The sequence below is a fragment of the Arthrobotrys flagrans genome (assembly GCF_004000055.1).
Source record: "Arthrobotrys flagrans strain CBS H-5679 chromosome Unknown unitig_0, whole genome shotgun sequence".
Lineage (NCBI taxonomy): Eukaryota > Fungi > Ascomycota > Orbiliomycetes > Orbiliales > Orbiliaceae > Arthrobotrys > Arthrobotrys flagrans.
The window spans coordinates 4,753,821-4,767,810 of record NW_027137550.1 but is presented as its reverse complement, the minus strand read 5'-3'; the positions used below and the strand labels follow the sequence as shown (position 1 = coordinate 4,767,810).

General features: G+C 44.8%; 5 protein-coding genes across 6 annotated transcripts; 2 read left to right on the top strand and 3 right to left on the bottom strand.

The window, feature by feature from the left end:
* Window positions 1–403: 403 nt before the first annotated feature.
* DFL_004421 (uncharacterized protein) lies at window positions 404–1,075 on the top strand (the record flags this gene model as incomplete). The annotated part of the gene is made up of 1 exon (XM_067633514.1): window positions 404–1,075. One exon carries the CDS (start codon window positions 404–406, stop codon window positions 1,073–1,075), a length of 672 nt encoding a protein of 223 aa, XP_067491674.1.
* A 698-nt stretch (window positions 1,076–1,773) lies between these two features.
* On the bottom strand, window positions 1,774–2,189 carry DFL_004420 (uncharacterized protein; the record flags this gene model as incomplete). Of its 2 annotated transcripts, none has more annotated exons than XM_067633513.1 (3): window positions 1,774–1,828; window positions 1,891–1,901; window positions 1,947–2,189. In XM_067633513.1, 3 exons carry the CDS (start codon window positions 2,187–2,189, stop codon window positions 1,774–1,776), a joined length of 309 nt encoding a protein of 102 aa, XP_067491673.1. The 2 variants fall into 2 exon arrangements, with proteins under 2 accessions (XP_067491673.1, XP_067491672.1); XM_067633512.1 differs by having other exon boundaries at window positions 1,774–1,825.
* Window positions 2,190–4,650: 2,461 nt separating this feature from the next.
* On the top strand, window positions 4,651–6,404 carry DFL_004419 (uncharacterized protein; the record flags this gene model as incomplete). The annotated part of the gene is made up of 2 exons (XM_067633510.1): window positions 4,651–4,707; window positions 4,986–6,404. 2 exons carry the CDS (start codon window positions 4,651–4,653, stop codon window positions 6,402–6,404), a joined length of 1,476 nt encoding a protein of 491 aa, XP_067491671.1.
* A 494-nt stretch (window positions 6,405–6,898) lies between these two features.
* On the bottom strand, window positions 6,899–7,536 carry DFL_004418 (uncharacterized protein; the record flags this gene model as incomplete). Its single annotated transcript, XM_067633509.1, has 2 exons — window positions 6,899–7,344; window positions 7,506–7,536. 2 exons carry the CDS (start codon window positions 7,534–7,536, stop codon window positions 6,899–6,901), a joined length of 477 nt encoding a protein of 158 aa, XP_067491670.1.
* A 2,253-nt stretch (window positions 7,537–9,789) lies between these two features.
* DFL_004417 (uncharacterized protein) lies at window positions 9,790–12,669 on the bottom strand (the record flags this gene model as incomplete). Its single annotated transcript, XM_067633508.1, has 4 exons — window positions 9,790–11,302; window positions 11,354–11,967; window positions 12,046–12,270; window positions 12,442–12,669. 4 exons carry the CDS (start codon window positions 12,667–12,669, stop codon window positions 9,790–9,792), a joined length of 2,580 nt encoding a protein of 859 aa, XP_067491669.1.
* Window positions 12,670–13,990: the final 1,321 nt, after the last annotated feature.

Here is a 13,990-nt window from a genome sequence, read left to right as displayed (position 1 = left end):
TTCCACAAAATGCAACAAAGTATCTGTTTTGGGGTGAAATATTCAAGATCAACGGAGTTGAGTGAACAGTTTGTATATTTGGGACGGCAGATCTGATGATCATGGGTTTTGCAGATTGTGGATCTTTCAGAGAGAGATAAGGGGATTTGGGGATATAAGTATGCATACAATTTCGCCATCGAGACAGTCCTTACTACTTCACACAGCTTTCACGGCTCTAAAATTCTTTTCACACGGCTATCGTTGCTACTTATTTTTCGATTTTAACCTTTTTAATTTTGAATCTTTGTCTATCCTCTTTCGACGAAGCCTTTTATAAGGTCTTTATCGGTTGAGATATATAACTTCCTGCCTGCCTGCCTGCCTCTACCGGGTATACGGTGTTGAGATATATTCATACAAAATGAAGCTTTACGATTTCCTCGTCAATCTTCCGGATAAAATCCGCAACAGGCGTCAACTTTCGCAGCACCTTGAATCACATGCCCAACATGGTTCTGACAACGACTGCCAAATCTGCCAAGAAAACCTCGTCTCCCCAGCAATTCATTTTCCAATGCCAACATCATCATCAGCACGCGTTCTTAATGCTACGCAAGATCTAGGCGCTGGGATGGAGGAGTTGGAAAGGGAGTTATTAGAGATTAGGGGAGCTTATTTGGTGAGGGGGTGTTTAGGGAGATCTGAGAAGTGTATTTGTGGAAAGGGGTGTTTGGATGATGAGACTGATGAAGAAATGTTTTGGGGGAGTGAGAGTGATTGGAGTTTGTGGCCTGGTAGTGATAGTGATGAGGATAGTGAGGATAAGCTTTGGGTGTTACTGGAGTTGTTGAGGGATGCTACCAATGAGGATGGTATTGAGTGGGTGCTGGAGATGACGAGGGAGTATTTCGAATGGGATGATGAAGAGAAGGAGGATGAGGAAGAGGAATGGGAAGACGAAGATATGGGGGTTGAGGTTGATAATCAGAATGGTCTGGGTACAGTGGAGGTTGGGAGGATGGATTGGTATTTTCATTATGGGGATGGCGGTGTTCCACTTGATGAAGATAGAGATGATGGGTTACTTGGTTGAATGGGTTCTTGGTCAGATCGGGATTAATTGGTTTGGGAGTTTGGCAGAGTGTGTGTTAACTTTGATGATTTAAGAGGGATAGTGATAGTGGTTTTTGGATTTGGTTGATTGGGTACATGTATGGTGTTTGGGATTTGGATGTTTTATCAGATTGGATATGCTTGGATTGTGTCATAGGGTGTTATGGGCTAGATCATGAAGGCTTTTTTTCCCCGTGATGCATGTTTAGAAGTTTTGTAGACTATTATATAAATGGCCTAGGGTATGCTATAGAAAAGGTAGGGATTTTTTTATTTATTTTATTTTATTTTTTTGAAAATTATAAAACTTGAAACAAAAGACAGTGTATTGCATTCTGTGTTTAACGCTATAGCATGCTTAAATGTGAGGCGGAGTCTATAAAACGGACCAAATGCTGCGGCAATATCGTGATGGTCGCAATGCTAATGAGACAAGACCAGATGGGTGATATATTCACATCTTTTGAAAATACCAAAAACTCCAGGTTCGATATTAAAGAAAACAGTAGTCTGTACCCAGACGCCAGTTGGCCACAAGTCTAGAAAACAGTAAGGAAACGTGGGTATATTTTTGACTGGGACACCGAACCGGCCCGAGCCGACGGTTCCCGATGAAGGTTTATCAAACTCCGTATTGTATGTTCTAAATAAAACAAACAAGGCATTCGCATCGAGATGCTATCGATTACCGGTCATTATCGCGGAAGGGCATCGTGGAAATCGCATTTCCCTACTATATTAACAAAATTATCAGCCTCGTTCTTTTCTCACCATTACAACCTTAAAAGAACCTACCTTTTCGCAACCTAACCATCATATACACAAAAATCCACAAATCCCCAAACTCATACAAGCCACAACTGAGCCTTCGGCCGCCCCTCCTTCGGACTTTTCGACCTCAACCCGGAAACCTGGAGCGTCAACATGTTCATTTCGCTGCTGAGCGTCATGAACTCGTTGTACAGAATGTTTAATTCTGTTTCGCCCAATACTCCAGCCGCTTTGGCGGCCTTGTACCGGCTGAAGGCGTCGAGGCATAGCGTGCTCACGCTAGCCTGAATTTCGGCGGTTGGGAGTTTGTTGCACCGTGGCATTATGGGTTTATTCAAGTTGGGTCGAAAATAAAATAAAATAAAATAAAATAAAAAATAAAACCTCGAGGTTTATAACTATCGATCGTGGACGGGTCGCAGGCTGTATAATCGAGAGGAGGATCTAGATGTCTGGGTCTGGGCAGAAGACAAGGCGTTTTATAATTTACGTAAGGGCTCGTAGAGTAAAAGTTTTGGTTGTAGCAGCAGCAACAACAGTAGTAGCAATGGTGAAAAATGTAAACGAGAGCATCGTGGGCTTGGTTGTTTTCTCGAAGAAAACGTCTTAACGGCTCTTAACTTTTTTAGCTATTCTCTATGCAGGGTGGGTTTACTTTTTTTTTCCGTTTTACATGGCCATGGTGTGAAGATGTGGAAGAAAAAAGTGGAGGTGAGTTTTTTTGGCCAAAGGGGAAGTCCAGGGCACTCGGGCGGCTTTATATATGCTAGCCGGTGTGCTAAGGTTCCAACCAAGGGTACAAAGCTTGACTCAAAATCGTGAGAGCTCGGAGTCACAGAACCTGACCAGGCCGGATTGGGTTGTGTGGTATTTTTGGATGGCAACGCGGTTTGGGGGTTGAGTTTAGGTTGTGCAACTGAGGCAGGAGGACTGATATATTATTTAAAAGTTTATTCTTTATTTTACTTTCTTTTTTCTCTTTTTTCTGGATTGGATTCGCTGTGAGACAGTGATTAGTTGTTAATTATTTATAATCGAGCATAAACAATCTGTAGATTATTATTATATTCTAAGAAGATGGCTTCTAGCTTCTCTTCTCTCAATACTCACCCACCGAAGTACTATACTATACTCCCCGTCATCTATAGTCTACGGAATCCACAAGATCCTATACATTTTCGATTCACTACTAACACCTTCCTTCGTCTTTTTATCCATACTACTACTACCAGAAGAATACTCAATCTACTCTATCACGAGCAAAACCATACAAACCTAAGACTATTATAAAACTTCGCCTTCGATTCTCCCATTTGAAAAAACGTTAAATAAACTCTAACCAATTTACCATAATACCAAACATAGCTGACGCGCTCGAACTACCCTTCCGAGCAGTGTCCCTCTATTACTTCATCAAAGCTCTACCGTTCATTATAATTGCAGTATACCCCATACTCGTCTTGTACTCCTTCGCTGGCCCCAAGGACTTAGAATTCATAGTCTCTGAATCTTCATCGGAATCCGGAGAAAGCGAATCAATGGCTCATGGCCACCAGTGGTTTAAAGACGATGGGACCTTTGGGTTTGTGACTAACCGAAATGTTAGACAAGAGACGGTTGAAAAAATGGTGGAGATTAAGAGGGTTTCTGATTTGTACGATAAGCCAGTTCAGGAAAGGAAAGCTGCAGAAATGGAGGAGGAACTTTAGCGGTTGGTGACGGAGGAGCCGTAGGTTAGTGGGGTTGGAGACGGAGTTAAGCGGAGCTCGAGACGAAGCTCTCCTAGTGCGAAGAGTCAGGAGAACGTTGGGGCTGAGGAGGGGTCTTCGGGGGTTAAGAAGAGGGGACGGCTTGCTAAGAATTAAAGAGGTTTTTTTTGGATCTGGTTTTTATTGGTGTTTTGGGTGTTTTGTGAGTATGCCTCCCCTCGGTTTTAGATCATTCGAATTCACGAGGCTGACTTTAATATGACCCTTGCAAAGTGTCATTGAATTTTGCCTTGACTATAGGTATTTCTTTTGGAATCTAATTCCGATATGGCATCATAGGTTCCGAGGTCTGAATAGCTAACCTCATAAAGGGCGGTGTATAACTATCGATACTACAACTCCAAATTAACCTCTCCTATCGTGAACGAGTCGTTGGTTATACTATCCTTTTCTTCTATTAGAATACCCACAACAATGCTCCCTGACTAGTTTCTATTCTTCTTCCGGTACTTCTTTCCAATACGACTTAGGAGCGCGGCTCTGAAGCGTTCCATTTGCATTTCGTTCCTGCGTGCCCGGTTACCCGAATTTGAGGAGTTTAATTATGGGTTCCTGATAATGTATTCTAGAATCGAAGCACCGCACCTGTACTTTTCTTCGATTAGAGCCCATGGAGTATAGATTATTGCTTATTGGTGGAACTCAATACGTCGGTCTATCCTCATTTTCTGTCCTGTCTTAAATTGAGTATTCATAAGTCCCCGTCGTTGAATTTATTGCAGCTTTCGTTTCCAATGGAGGCCATCTTATAATGCATATACAAAATAAATTTTGTGGAAATCACTCGAGAATCGACAGATCGGGATTCGCCGATATCTATTCACGATGATACATCCTTATATTACCTGCTCCGTCTTATCCTTGGTCTCGAAACGGGGCTATCCCCTTTTCGAAGGCTTCGAGAACTGTCAAAGCCAAGCAATGAATGATCACGCTTCCGACCCAAGACGGATTTGATGTCATCTGCATCCAAATCATTCGATAGCTAAACCTGCTTTGAAGCCCTGTAGTAGCCATGCTCCGGAATATTTTCGACACGGTATTCTCGCCGTTTATTAATACTCCTGCTGAGGTCAGTTTTCTTCTCGATGCGATTCGTTGGTTCCTTAAACCCACAACGCGTTCCCTCTAGCGCTCGCTCCTACCAACTGCCCCTGATCTTTGATCAGCAACAAAAAGCCTCTGGTGTAAGATTCGGGTGTTGCATTTTTTGGAGTACAACGCAACTTTAAACCCAGCCTCCACAATTGGGGCAGTCTCGTCACCAGACTTTTTCAATTGAAGCTCTTCCCGCTGATCGAGTTTTGAGCTTTATTTTCTCTCGTCGATTCGTAATTAACAATGCTTCAGCCAGTTGCACCCGAGCCAATCTTTGAAATGGCCGACAGCGAATACATCGACGACTTTGCGCTAGATATCTTCGGTCAACAAGGTACACCGGTCTACACCCAGATATGCATGATTTATACCCTCCCGGACGAATCACCAATATGGTACACTAGTATCATAGAAATCTTGCAAGCGGGGCTCGAACGACTTTCCGCCAGTTTCCCTTGGGTAGCCGGACAGGTTTCCAACGACTACGTTGCGACTGGAAATTCGGGTATTTATAAGATCAAGTACCTGGATGAGGTACCCCGGTTGACGATTAAGGACCTCCGAGGGGATTCGGATACTCCTACTATGGTGGATTTGACAAAAGAAGGGTTTCCGTTTAGGTTTTTGGATGAATCGGTGATATGTCCGCATAATACGTTGATATTACCAAGGACCGAGCCGCTGCCCGTGTGTCTCGTTCAGGCAACATTTATCGAAGGAGGGTTGATATTTACGTTTCTGGGACACCATGCTGTTATGGATGGGGTCGGTCAGGGAGTTATTATGAAGCTTTTGAATAAAGCATGTCGAAAAGAACAGTTTACGGATGATGAACTTATGGTTGGGAATGCTCCGAGGAAAGATATTATTCCGCTACTGGATGATGATGTTGAGGTTGAACCGGAGTTAAGTCATCAGCTGTTCTCATCTTTGGCGTCTGCACCACCTCCACCACCTCCACCGGTCATTAAAGGCGCGAAACCGGCGGGACCGCCGAAGGTGTTTTGGGCGTATTTTGTTTTCAGCGGGAAGGCATTGGCGGAGTTGAAGGCTTCGGCGTCGGAATCGCTCACTGGAGGGTACATCTCTACTGACGACTGTTTGACCGCATTTATCTGGAAATCGGTTACACGAGCAAGACTCCACCGATTAAGATCTTCCGATAAGGTTACGCTTGCCAGGGCTATTAATGTTCGACCGTTCCTAAGCCTTCCACCGAATTACCCCGGCCTAGCGACGAATATGACATACCACAATTCCACGACCGAACAGCTTACCGGTCACGATCTAGGCAGCATCGCCACCAACCTTCGCGCCGAAATCGATCCAAAGACATCGAATTTAACCCACACGACCAAAGCGTTTGCTACATACCTTCACAGAACGGAAGATAAGACATCGATAAATTTAACCGCGACGTTGGATTTTTCGAAGGATATTGCGTTAAGTTCCTGGGTGAAGTTGAATACTTATGATTTGGACTTTGGGTTTGGAGTTGGGAGGCCTAGAGCGGTGAGACGGCCGCAGTTTACGCCGTTGGAGGGGCTGATGTATTTGATGCCTAAACGGGGTGATGGGGAGATTGCGCTTGCGCTGTGTTTGAAGGAGGAGGATATGGATAGGTTGAAGAGTGATGAGGAGTTTACGAGCTATGGGAAGTATGTGGTGTGAAGTTTTAATATTTTCAGTATTTCCTAGGTAGTATGTCTCCGTGTATGGGAGGGGGATTCGTAAGCTTTTTTTATCAAGGGGGACCGGTTCCATGGCTCAGGGTTAGCGACGGGGTTTGAAAGAAAGTTGTATACATGGGAGGTGTTAGATTTTGGGGTTCGTTAGGAGCATTGTCGGTCGGTCTGGTTGTGATTGCTTTAGATTTTCTTTGTTAGAAGCGTTCGATCGTTCTTTCCTTATTGTTTCTTCAATAGTGGCTTTTACAAATATGTGCATGTTCTTATGTTCTTCGATTTCTTCTTGCAGTATGCGAGATAGTCTACGATGTAATATGTACCTTTAAACAAGTCATTCTTCTTGTTCGGCTACGAAGATGAGGGGCACGATGCATGCGATTCGATTCAGTATGAGGTTTAGAAAGAGATAGAATTCGGATCCCGTACGCGAACACTTCGTGGGGACTAGTCTCGAAGCCATGATCATATGTTATAGAGCTAACTTCTCCTGCGCACTGTAAAAACATACTTCGGAACCCCCATCTCATCAAACGTCTCTTCGACATCCCCCTCAAACGCATCCTCATCAATATCATTAACCTCCCCTTCAACCTCCTGCACTCCGTCCTCAAAACAACTCCATTCAAGCCCCACGGTCGGACAATCCTGCAACCTCGATTGCGTGATGATCAACCATGCTATTTGAGTGTTTACATGGCCCCGCAGGTACTCCGGATCTCTGATGATGACCGTCCATCGTGCTGGTTCGGAGGAGTAGATGTCACCGATCGAAGAGGGACTGCATTGGCCGTTTCCGCGTACTACCGGTCCCGCAGTTAGGCTTTGGAGTTTGTGGCCGGTTTGGTTGAGGACAATGAAGGTCGCTAGGGGTTGTGGGGAGTCAGAGATGGGGGTTTGGGGTTCTGATATTGGTTCTTGAGGTTCTATTTGGAGTCCAGATGTTAGAAATATCTATGATCAAGTCTGGGTACGAGACAAAGAGACATATATAAAATGGGTCTCCGCGTATCAAGATGAGTTGTGAGATACACATGCGTAAGGGTATATGTATGGAGGGGTAAATGTGACTGAGGCTTGGACTTACCGACTCCATGATCCGGGTTTTCTTGGTACATCTTTGGGCACAATAGCTTACCGCACTGGCCGACGGCGGAGCGGCATTATATTATCGTCGGTCGCATGTCAAGGCTAAGAAGTAATGCGGTTTTTGTACTTTTCATTCTGCCTCTGGTCTCATTTTTTGGGGTTTGGTTTTGATTTTTTTTTTCCTGCAACCGACCAACTGGGATAAGGCGGAAAAAGTGAGCACTATGAAATGCATCACATTATCAGCTCAATGGGGAACGCCGATGTCAAAAAGAATGATCTCCAGACTATTGGAATGGTCATTGCCCCATTAATCTTAGATCACACGGTCAGTGAATTTACTTCACGCCTTGTAATTACGCGGAGGAAGATCCCATTTATCAGGTAGTTCGCCTCGAAAATTTTTTTCTCAAAGAAAATATACTTTTTCTTTGCCCTAAATTTTCTCCAAATCCGTACTATATATCCTTATTACCGAAGTAGATATATACCAGATCCCAGGTCTTTATAACCGATTCGAAAAGGAAGAAAGGCCCTACCTCCCCGAATACATCTACCTCCCGAAAAACCCCTCCGATGCAAGTCAAAGAACGCAATACTTCCTCCGCCATGGCTGGCCACCCGGGTTGCCTCACGCCTTGCCAGAAACCCAGCAAATCACCAAAACTGGCTTCGAACTTATGAGAAACGACCGTTTTTTTGTCGGGAACGCTAGTTCCTCGGCCGTCTGATCTTTTGGGGTTGCGTGCGAAGATTAGGATATTTAGAAGGGGTTTTGATATCTTTGGGTTTACATGTTAGTATTGATTTAGTTTTAAATTTTGGAATAGTTGCAAGCTACTGTGTTTCTGTTTAATAAGTAAGGAATGGAATTATTAGAATAGTATTCGCTATAGATATATACCCGAACACATCACGTGTTCGTTCATTAGTCTACCCTTGGCAGTCGTCTGGCCTATTTCACCATCTGCAGGCTTCGATGACCCTTGAGGTTGAATGGAGAACTCTCGTTTTCTAACAAGCCTGGTCACAACAAGCCAAAGCTTTTAAACATCATTCTAACACAAGAGGGATCCGCGAAGCTACACTTACCCCACCATCTTAGGCTTAACATCGATCATCTTCAAAAATGTCAGCACCAATCGACCTCATCCCCCCGAACTTCTAACCTCAATCCTTATCCAACTTCCCATCGAATCCCAAGTCTCTGCCATCCAAGTCTGCACCCTCTGGTCTACAATCCTTTCCTCCCCGGTCTGTCAAAAAACCCGATATACAACCCTCCACGACATCAACTCCTCTTCCTCCTCCTCCTCCTCCTCGCTTCAAATCCAGAAGCTTCTCTACCGCCACCACTCTCCAACTTTTAGTATCAACACCAGAAGATTTGTTTTTCTCACTTCATCGATCACTTTATCTCCCACTTCCCAAATCTCAAAACCAACATCATTCGAAATCAACATTGAAAACCCTCTCCCCCAAGATTTAAACTCTCCCCAAGACCCCACGTTTACCGAACACGTAATCCCAAAATCCCACCCTTTTCTCTCCGAACCCCTCTTCCTCCTCCCCCAAAACTCCTCATCAAATAACCATGATAACAACAAGATGAAAGGCTTCAAAAAAATCTACCGCATATACAGACTCACCCTCTTCTTTCACAAACACCAAAAGGATTACATAACCACCATCCCCTCCTCCTTCGGTTTCTTAAATATCACATCTCCAAACGCTTCCATTCAAGAAATTCTTTACGGTGCATTGGATGAAATAGAAACGCTTATAAAAGGTTCGGTAGGTGATGATTTGGTTCCACATGAATATGCAGTAAGGTTTTCGATATTGCCGGATCCGACGGCTTATGAAGGGGAGTATCCGGGTGTCTTGCTTAAGGTCAGGGTTGGGTGAGTTGTATATATAACTATTGCATGATTAGGATTTGAATGAAAATGGTATTTAAGGGAGAGGTTACGAGGTTATTTATATCGGGATTTATAATGAAGCGAAGTATACAAAATATATAGGAAGTACATTCATCTATTGGCATCAAAATGTATACCGCTTCTAATCACCCCAGCCCCAACTCTAGGTCAACAACATCCCTTTCTACTGTGCTATCCATGCGTGCAACCTATCCTATAAACCCTCTCCTACAAATATCATCAAATAAAAAACAACGCCAAATAAAACACAAAAAAGGACACCAATAATACAAAAAAAATGCTAAAAGCTAATCATCCAAATGAAAGTGTTCAAAAGAAGGATAAATCAACCAAAGCTAGTCAACTCTCGCTATCCTGTCTTGGATTATTGCCGCTGCTGGTTATTATTCTAGACGAGTATACCTCATCATTACTCGGGTGGTTTGTATGTGCATGCGGGTGTATATTACACAATGGAAGTGCCGTAGTACTCCTACTAGTGAACGGCCGCCGCTGAAGTGATAACGATTGATTCATCGTCTGGCTGCTCTGGGCATTTTCGCCAGACAACGATGGTATTAAATTAATGGAACTCGATGAAGACGACGTAGGCGTTCGATCTAAATCAATGATCTCATGGCCGTCGAGGGATTCTGGCAGTTGAAAGGGATATTCGTCTTCACTACTTCCCGCTATGGCAGCGGATTCGTCCTCTGCATCTGCGGGGTCGAGCTCGGAAGACGGGGTTTGGCGGACTAGGCGGTATCGACTGCCTGTCCGCCGTAAATGAATACCAGTGTTTTCGTCTGGGATTTGTTTTGTGGCAGATGGACTGCCGATGGTTAGATTTATGTTCGAGTTGGAAGAAATAGAGGAAGGCTTTGGAGATTTCGGGGCGACTTGTTTTGCGGAATTCATGCTGTGTAATGTTCTTGAAGAGTTTGGAGAGCCGTGAACGGGATTTTCAAAATAGCTTTTCCCGGAAGCTAGAGTTCGAGTTATTAATGGTGAGAATTGGGGGAGCTGTGGTGGGCCTGTGCTATGCGATCTACCGCGTGTAGTGACGGGTGGATAGCTAAGCCTATTCCCTTCGGTTGACATCGTGGGGAGTACAGGTCGCGGAGGCGGTGGTACGAAACTAGCGAGTTCGGCTGGATCGCCAGTTGCTGGTCTTTTCCGTGAGATATTTGACGTATTCTGCGACTCCTCATTTTTCTCATTGCTGATATTTTGAAGGCGAAGGTCGACGCGCGAGCCGCTGAAGACAACTTTTGTGCGTAGTTGGTGAATACATCTATCCAACGCCAACTCGATCGCACAGCAATTTTTGATTCTGCTCAATCTCGGCCAGGTAGCTCTTTCCCCTCTCAACCCGGCTTCGATCATGAATTCCGGGGTTGGGTTTTTGATAAGCTTCTGCAGGTCAACCAGTGGTACCTCTGGGAATATGGTGATGTCACCTGCATATTTCTGAGATAATATTGACTTGGCTTTTGTTAACGATGTAGGAAAGATGCCCATTTCGGTTAGGAGGTTTATGCGATGCAGAGCTTCCCCCATAGCCAATGAGACAAGTGTTGACTTCCAAGCTTCGTAGCAACGGGATTCGTTGGAGCTATTGATATCTTGTGGGTTGATTGGTTTGGTGGGTTCTTTTTTGAGGAAGGGGACGACGTGGGGGTTGACCTGGGAGACGATGAAGTGGTTGACGTTGAACATCTCGGCGAGTCGCGTCATTGGTAGGTCGTTGTCTACGGAGCCATCGATCCATTTTTGGGGGGATGCGTTCCATGGCTCTGCGATACCGGTTTTGGGGTTCTTTGCGAGAACCGAGGCTGGTGTGAATAGGAGGGGAAGTGAGCATGAGGCGGCCCTGAAAATCGTTAGCGACGGTATTCAAAAAAAGAAACGAGGTTAAACTCACACAGCAGACCAAATGAGCACATTAGGGGCAGTCAGATAGTTTAGCAGCTGTGGTAATTCGTAGACACTAGCGGGCGAAACACAGATGTTCAAAATCCTGCGGGTGCGATTGTAGGCTTCCTGAAATGTGATATCCCCCAGCATGTTTCTCATTACTCTCGTAAGGTTCGCAATATCCATCCAAGCGCCCATTTTGATCATCCTCCCGACTCTAGCCATTACACCTTCGGGTTCCATAGCATGATCGAATACGTCGAGTTCTCCGTAAGGGAAATTCTCGAGGGTGTGAGGGATTTCATTATCGGTTCTGACGCAGAGAACGGCAGCGACAATTGCGCCCGCGGAAGCACCTGAAATGATTCGTGGCAGAAGATCGGCTTCCCAAAGAGCCTTTAGGACGCCGATATGGTTCATTCCGAAGGTTGCCCCACCAGAGAGTAAAAGTGCTGTTCGCCCGAAAGACTGACGTGTAGCGACTAGAGATTCGAGGATTTTTTTAGGGGAGAGGTGTGGGTCTATGGAGGGGGCATTGACCAGCGCATCGAGAGTTGCAAGGGCCGTTTCGATGTACGATTCGATCAGGTATTTGGTTCCTGTGTAGGAGTGGCGATAAAGCTACTCTTCCCATTAGCCCTGTTCCTGCAGCTTTATCTCAGAGCTTGCACATTGCCCTGTATGATTATAATAGCGTACCTCAACATTTCCCATGCCGCCGAGGTGTCTAGTCAGGGTCGTGCGAATAAGGAACAACATTCTTCCGATATCCCCACTAATCCTAGCGTCCTCCAACTGGTTGAGACGTGCTTTAACCTGGTTGGCATCATATTCCGAGGATTCCGACTCGGATTTCCACCGATTGTTCCCGTCGAATTCGTCGAGTAAAGTGGCGGCTTCGATCCATTCTGTGTGAGTTTTCGCCTGTGTCAAATAATAAAAAGTGGGTCAGCTACAACTATCAACCGAGGGAACCCACGTTCATCATCATCATCGCCATGCACATGTAATGCCAAGACACACCATGCTTGCCTTGCATGAGGAAGCAACATGGCGACGGGATATTCCAAGGGAAAGGAAGGAAAGACAACTCACGTTTTTGAGGCGAGCTTGAAGGACTAGCCTCTGCTTGCCTGCCTCGTCGATTGTAAAATCTCGGATGATATCACCAGGGTGTTTGACAAAGTTGAGTAAAGGGTTAAGAATTGATTTTGATGATGGGGGTGATGTCGAGGGAGATGAGGGTTTGTTGGAGTTCTTTTGTGTTGGGCCGCAGGTACCGGAGCTAAGATGGATGAGAGGCTGCTGCTGAAGAAAGGACATGATTGAAGCTGGCGATGATGATGTTCTTGGTGAATGGAGAGTGGAGAAGAAGTTTAAAAGGAGATGAGGTTTTAGAAATGGCTGGGCATCCTAGCTTCGAGTCGGCCAGTTGTCGCACGAGATTATCCACGGCGCAAGTTTGGTATACCAGGCCAGCAACAGGGCGAGAGGGCAGTTGAAGCGTTTCGTCCGATGTTGTTGGGATCCAGATGGATAATGTATGCCAGGGACTGTGCAGTCGACAAGGAAATCCCGACTCGGTCGAATTTGGTACTAAAGAACCCTTCTTTTGAAATAAATATGCCGAAGATAGAATATAGAAAATGAGATAATAAACTGTTGGGAAATGTTAAATTAGTTTTTGACTTTTGACTTGGACAAGAACTGGCGGGTCCTTTTTAACTAAGTCAAAATGTCTGGGGAAAAAGGCTTAATACCTGCCACTCTTCCACTGCCAGGGGCCCACTCCACTATTAAATTCTAACTCCACTCTTCGACATCAACCACAGCAGCTTCCGGCAGGTTAACAAAATGTGCACACGTGGAGCTTGACTCCGGTTTATTTTTACTTTTGCAGCGACAGAGGCGACATGTATTTAAGTACAGCGGGGATCAAAGATGAAAACAAAGACGAAGTACGTTAAGACCTAAGACATGGAGTAAAGCTAGTTTAAAGAATGGGTCAAGTGAGCAAGCTCTTGTTCAGGGAAAGATCCATGACATTGTTCTATACTCCCCAGCTAGCGCTTTAAATTTATAGGCGAAAGAAGAAAAGAAAGGTATCGTCAGCCTCTAATGCTTCGGCATTTACTAAGAATAAGAACATTCTGAAGATCTTCCGTCCGGACATTCTTGAGATATGTCATGCAGCGGAAAGTTTCCCTATGCGCGTACCTTAGAAGTAAAAGAACCACTCGGGTTCCTTCGCCGTTCCCGAAACTCGATTTATTTATCGGAATCAGATGTGATGCTCTATTACACAATACTACTCCTTTCTCCCTTACATATATCTATGTAGATATACATGTTATGGACAAGAGCAAAAAACTTTGAGATTCGCCGACACAGTAGTGTATTCACTAACTCCACGAAGTTTTGGTTTCGGAGAAGAGCTCACCAAACTTTACCTTGCAATTAGTCGGGGACCTTGCAATATGCAAACGCCCCCAAAAATATTTTAAATCGAATCTGGAAATTCCTTAACATAAGCTCGGAAAAAGTTCCAGGTGTGTCTGCGTGTCCTCCGATGAGCATGGGTTCCCTTTGCATTTTATACTTACCTGTTATCATGCGGGGTGAGGTGGGAACTTGGTTTGGGGTA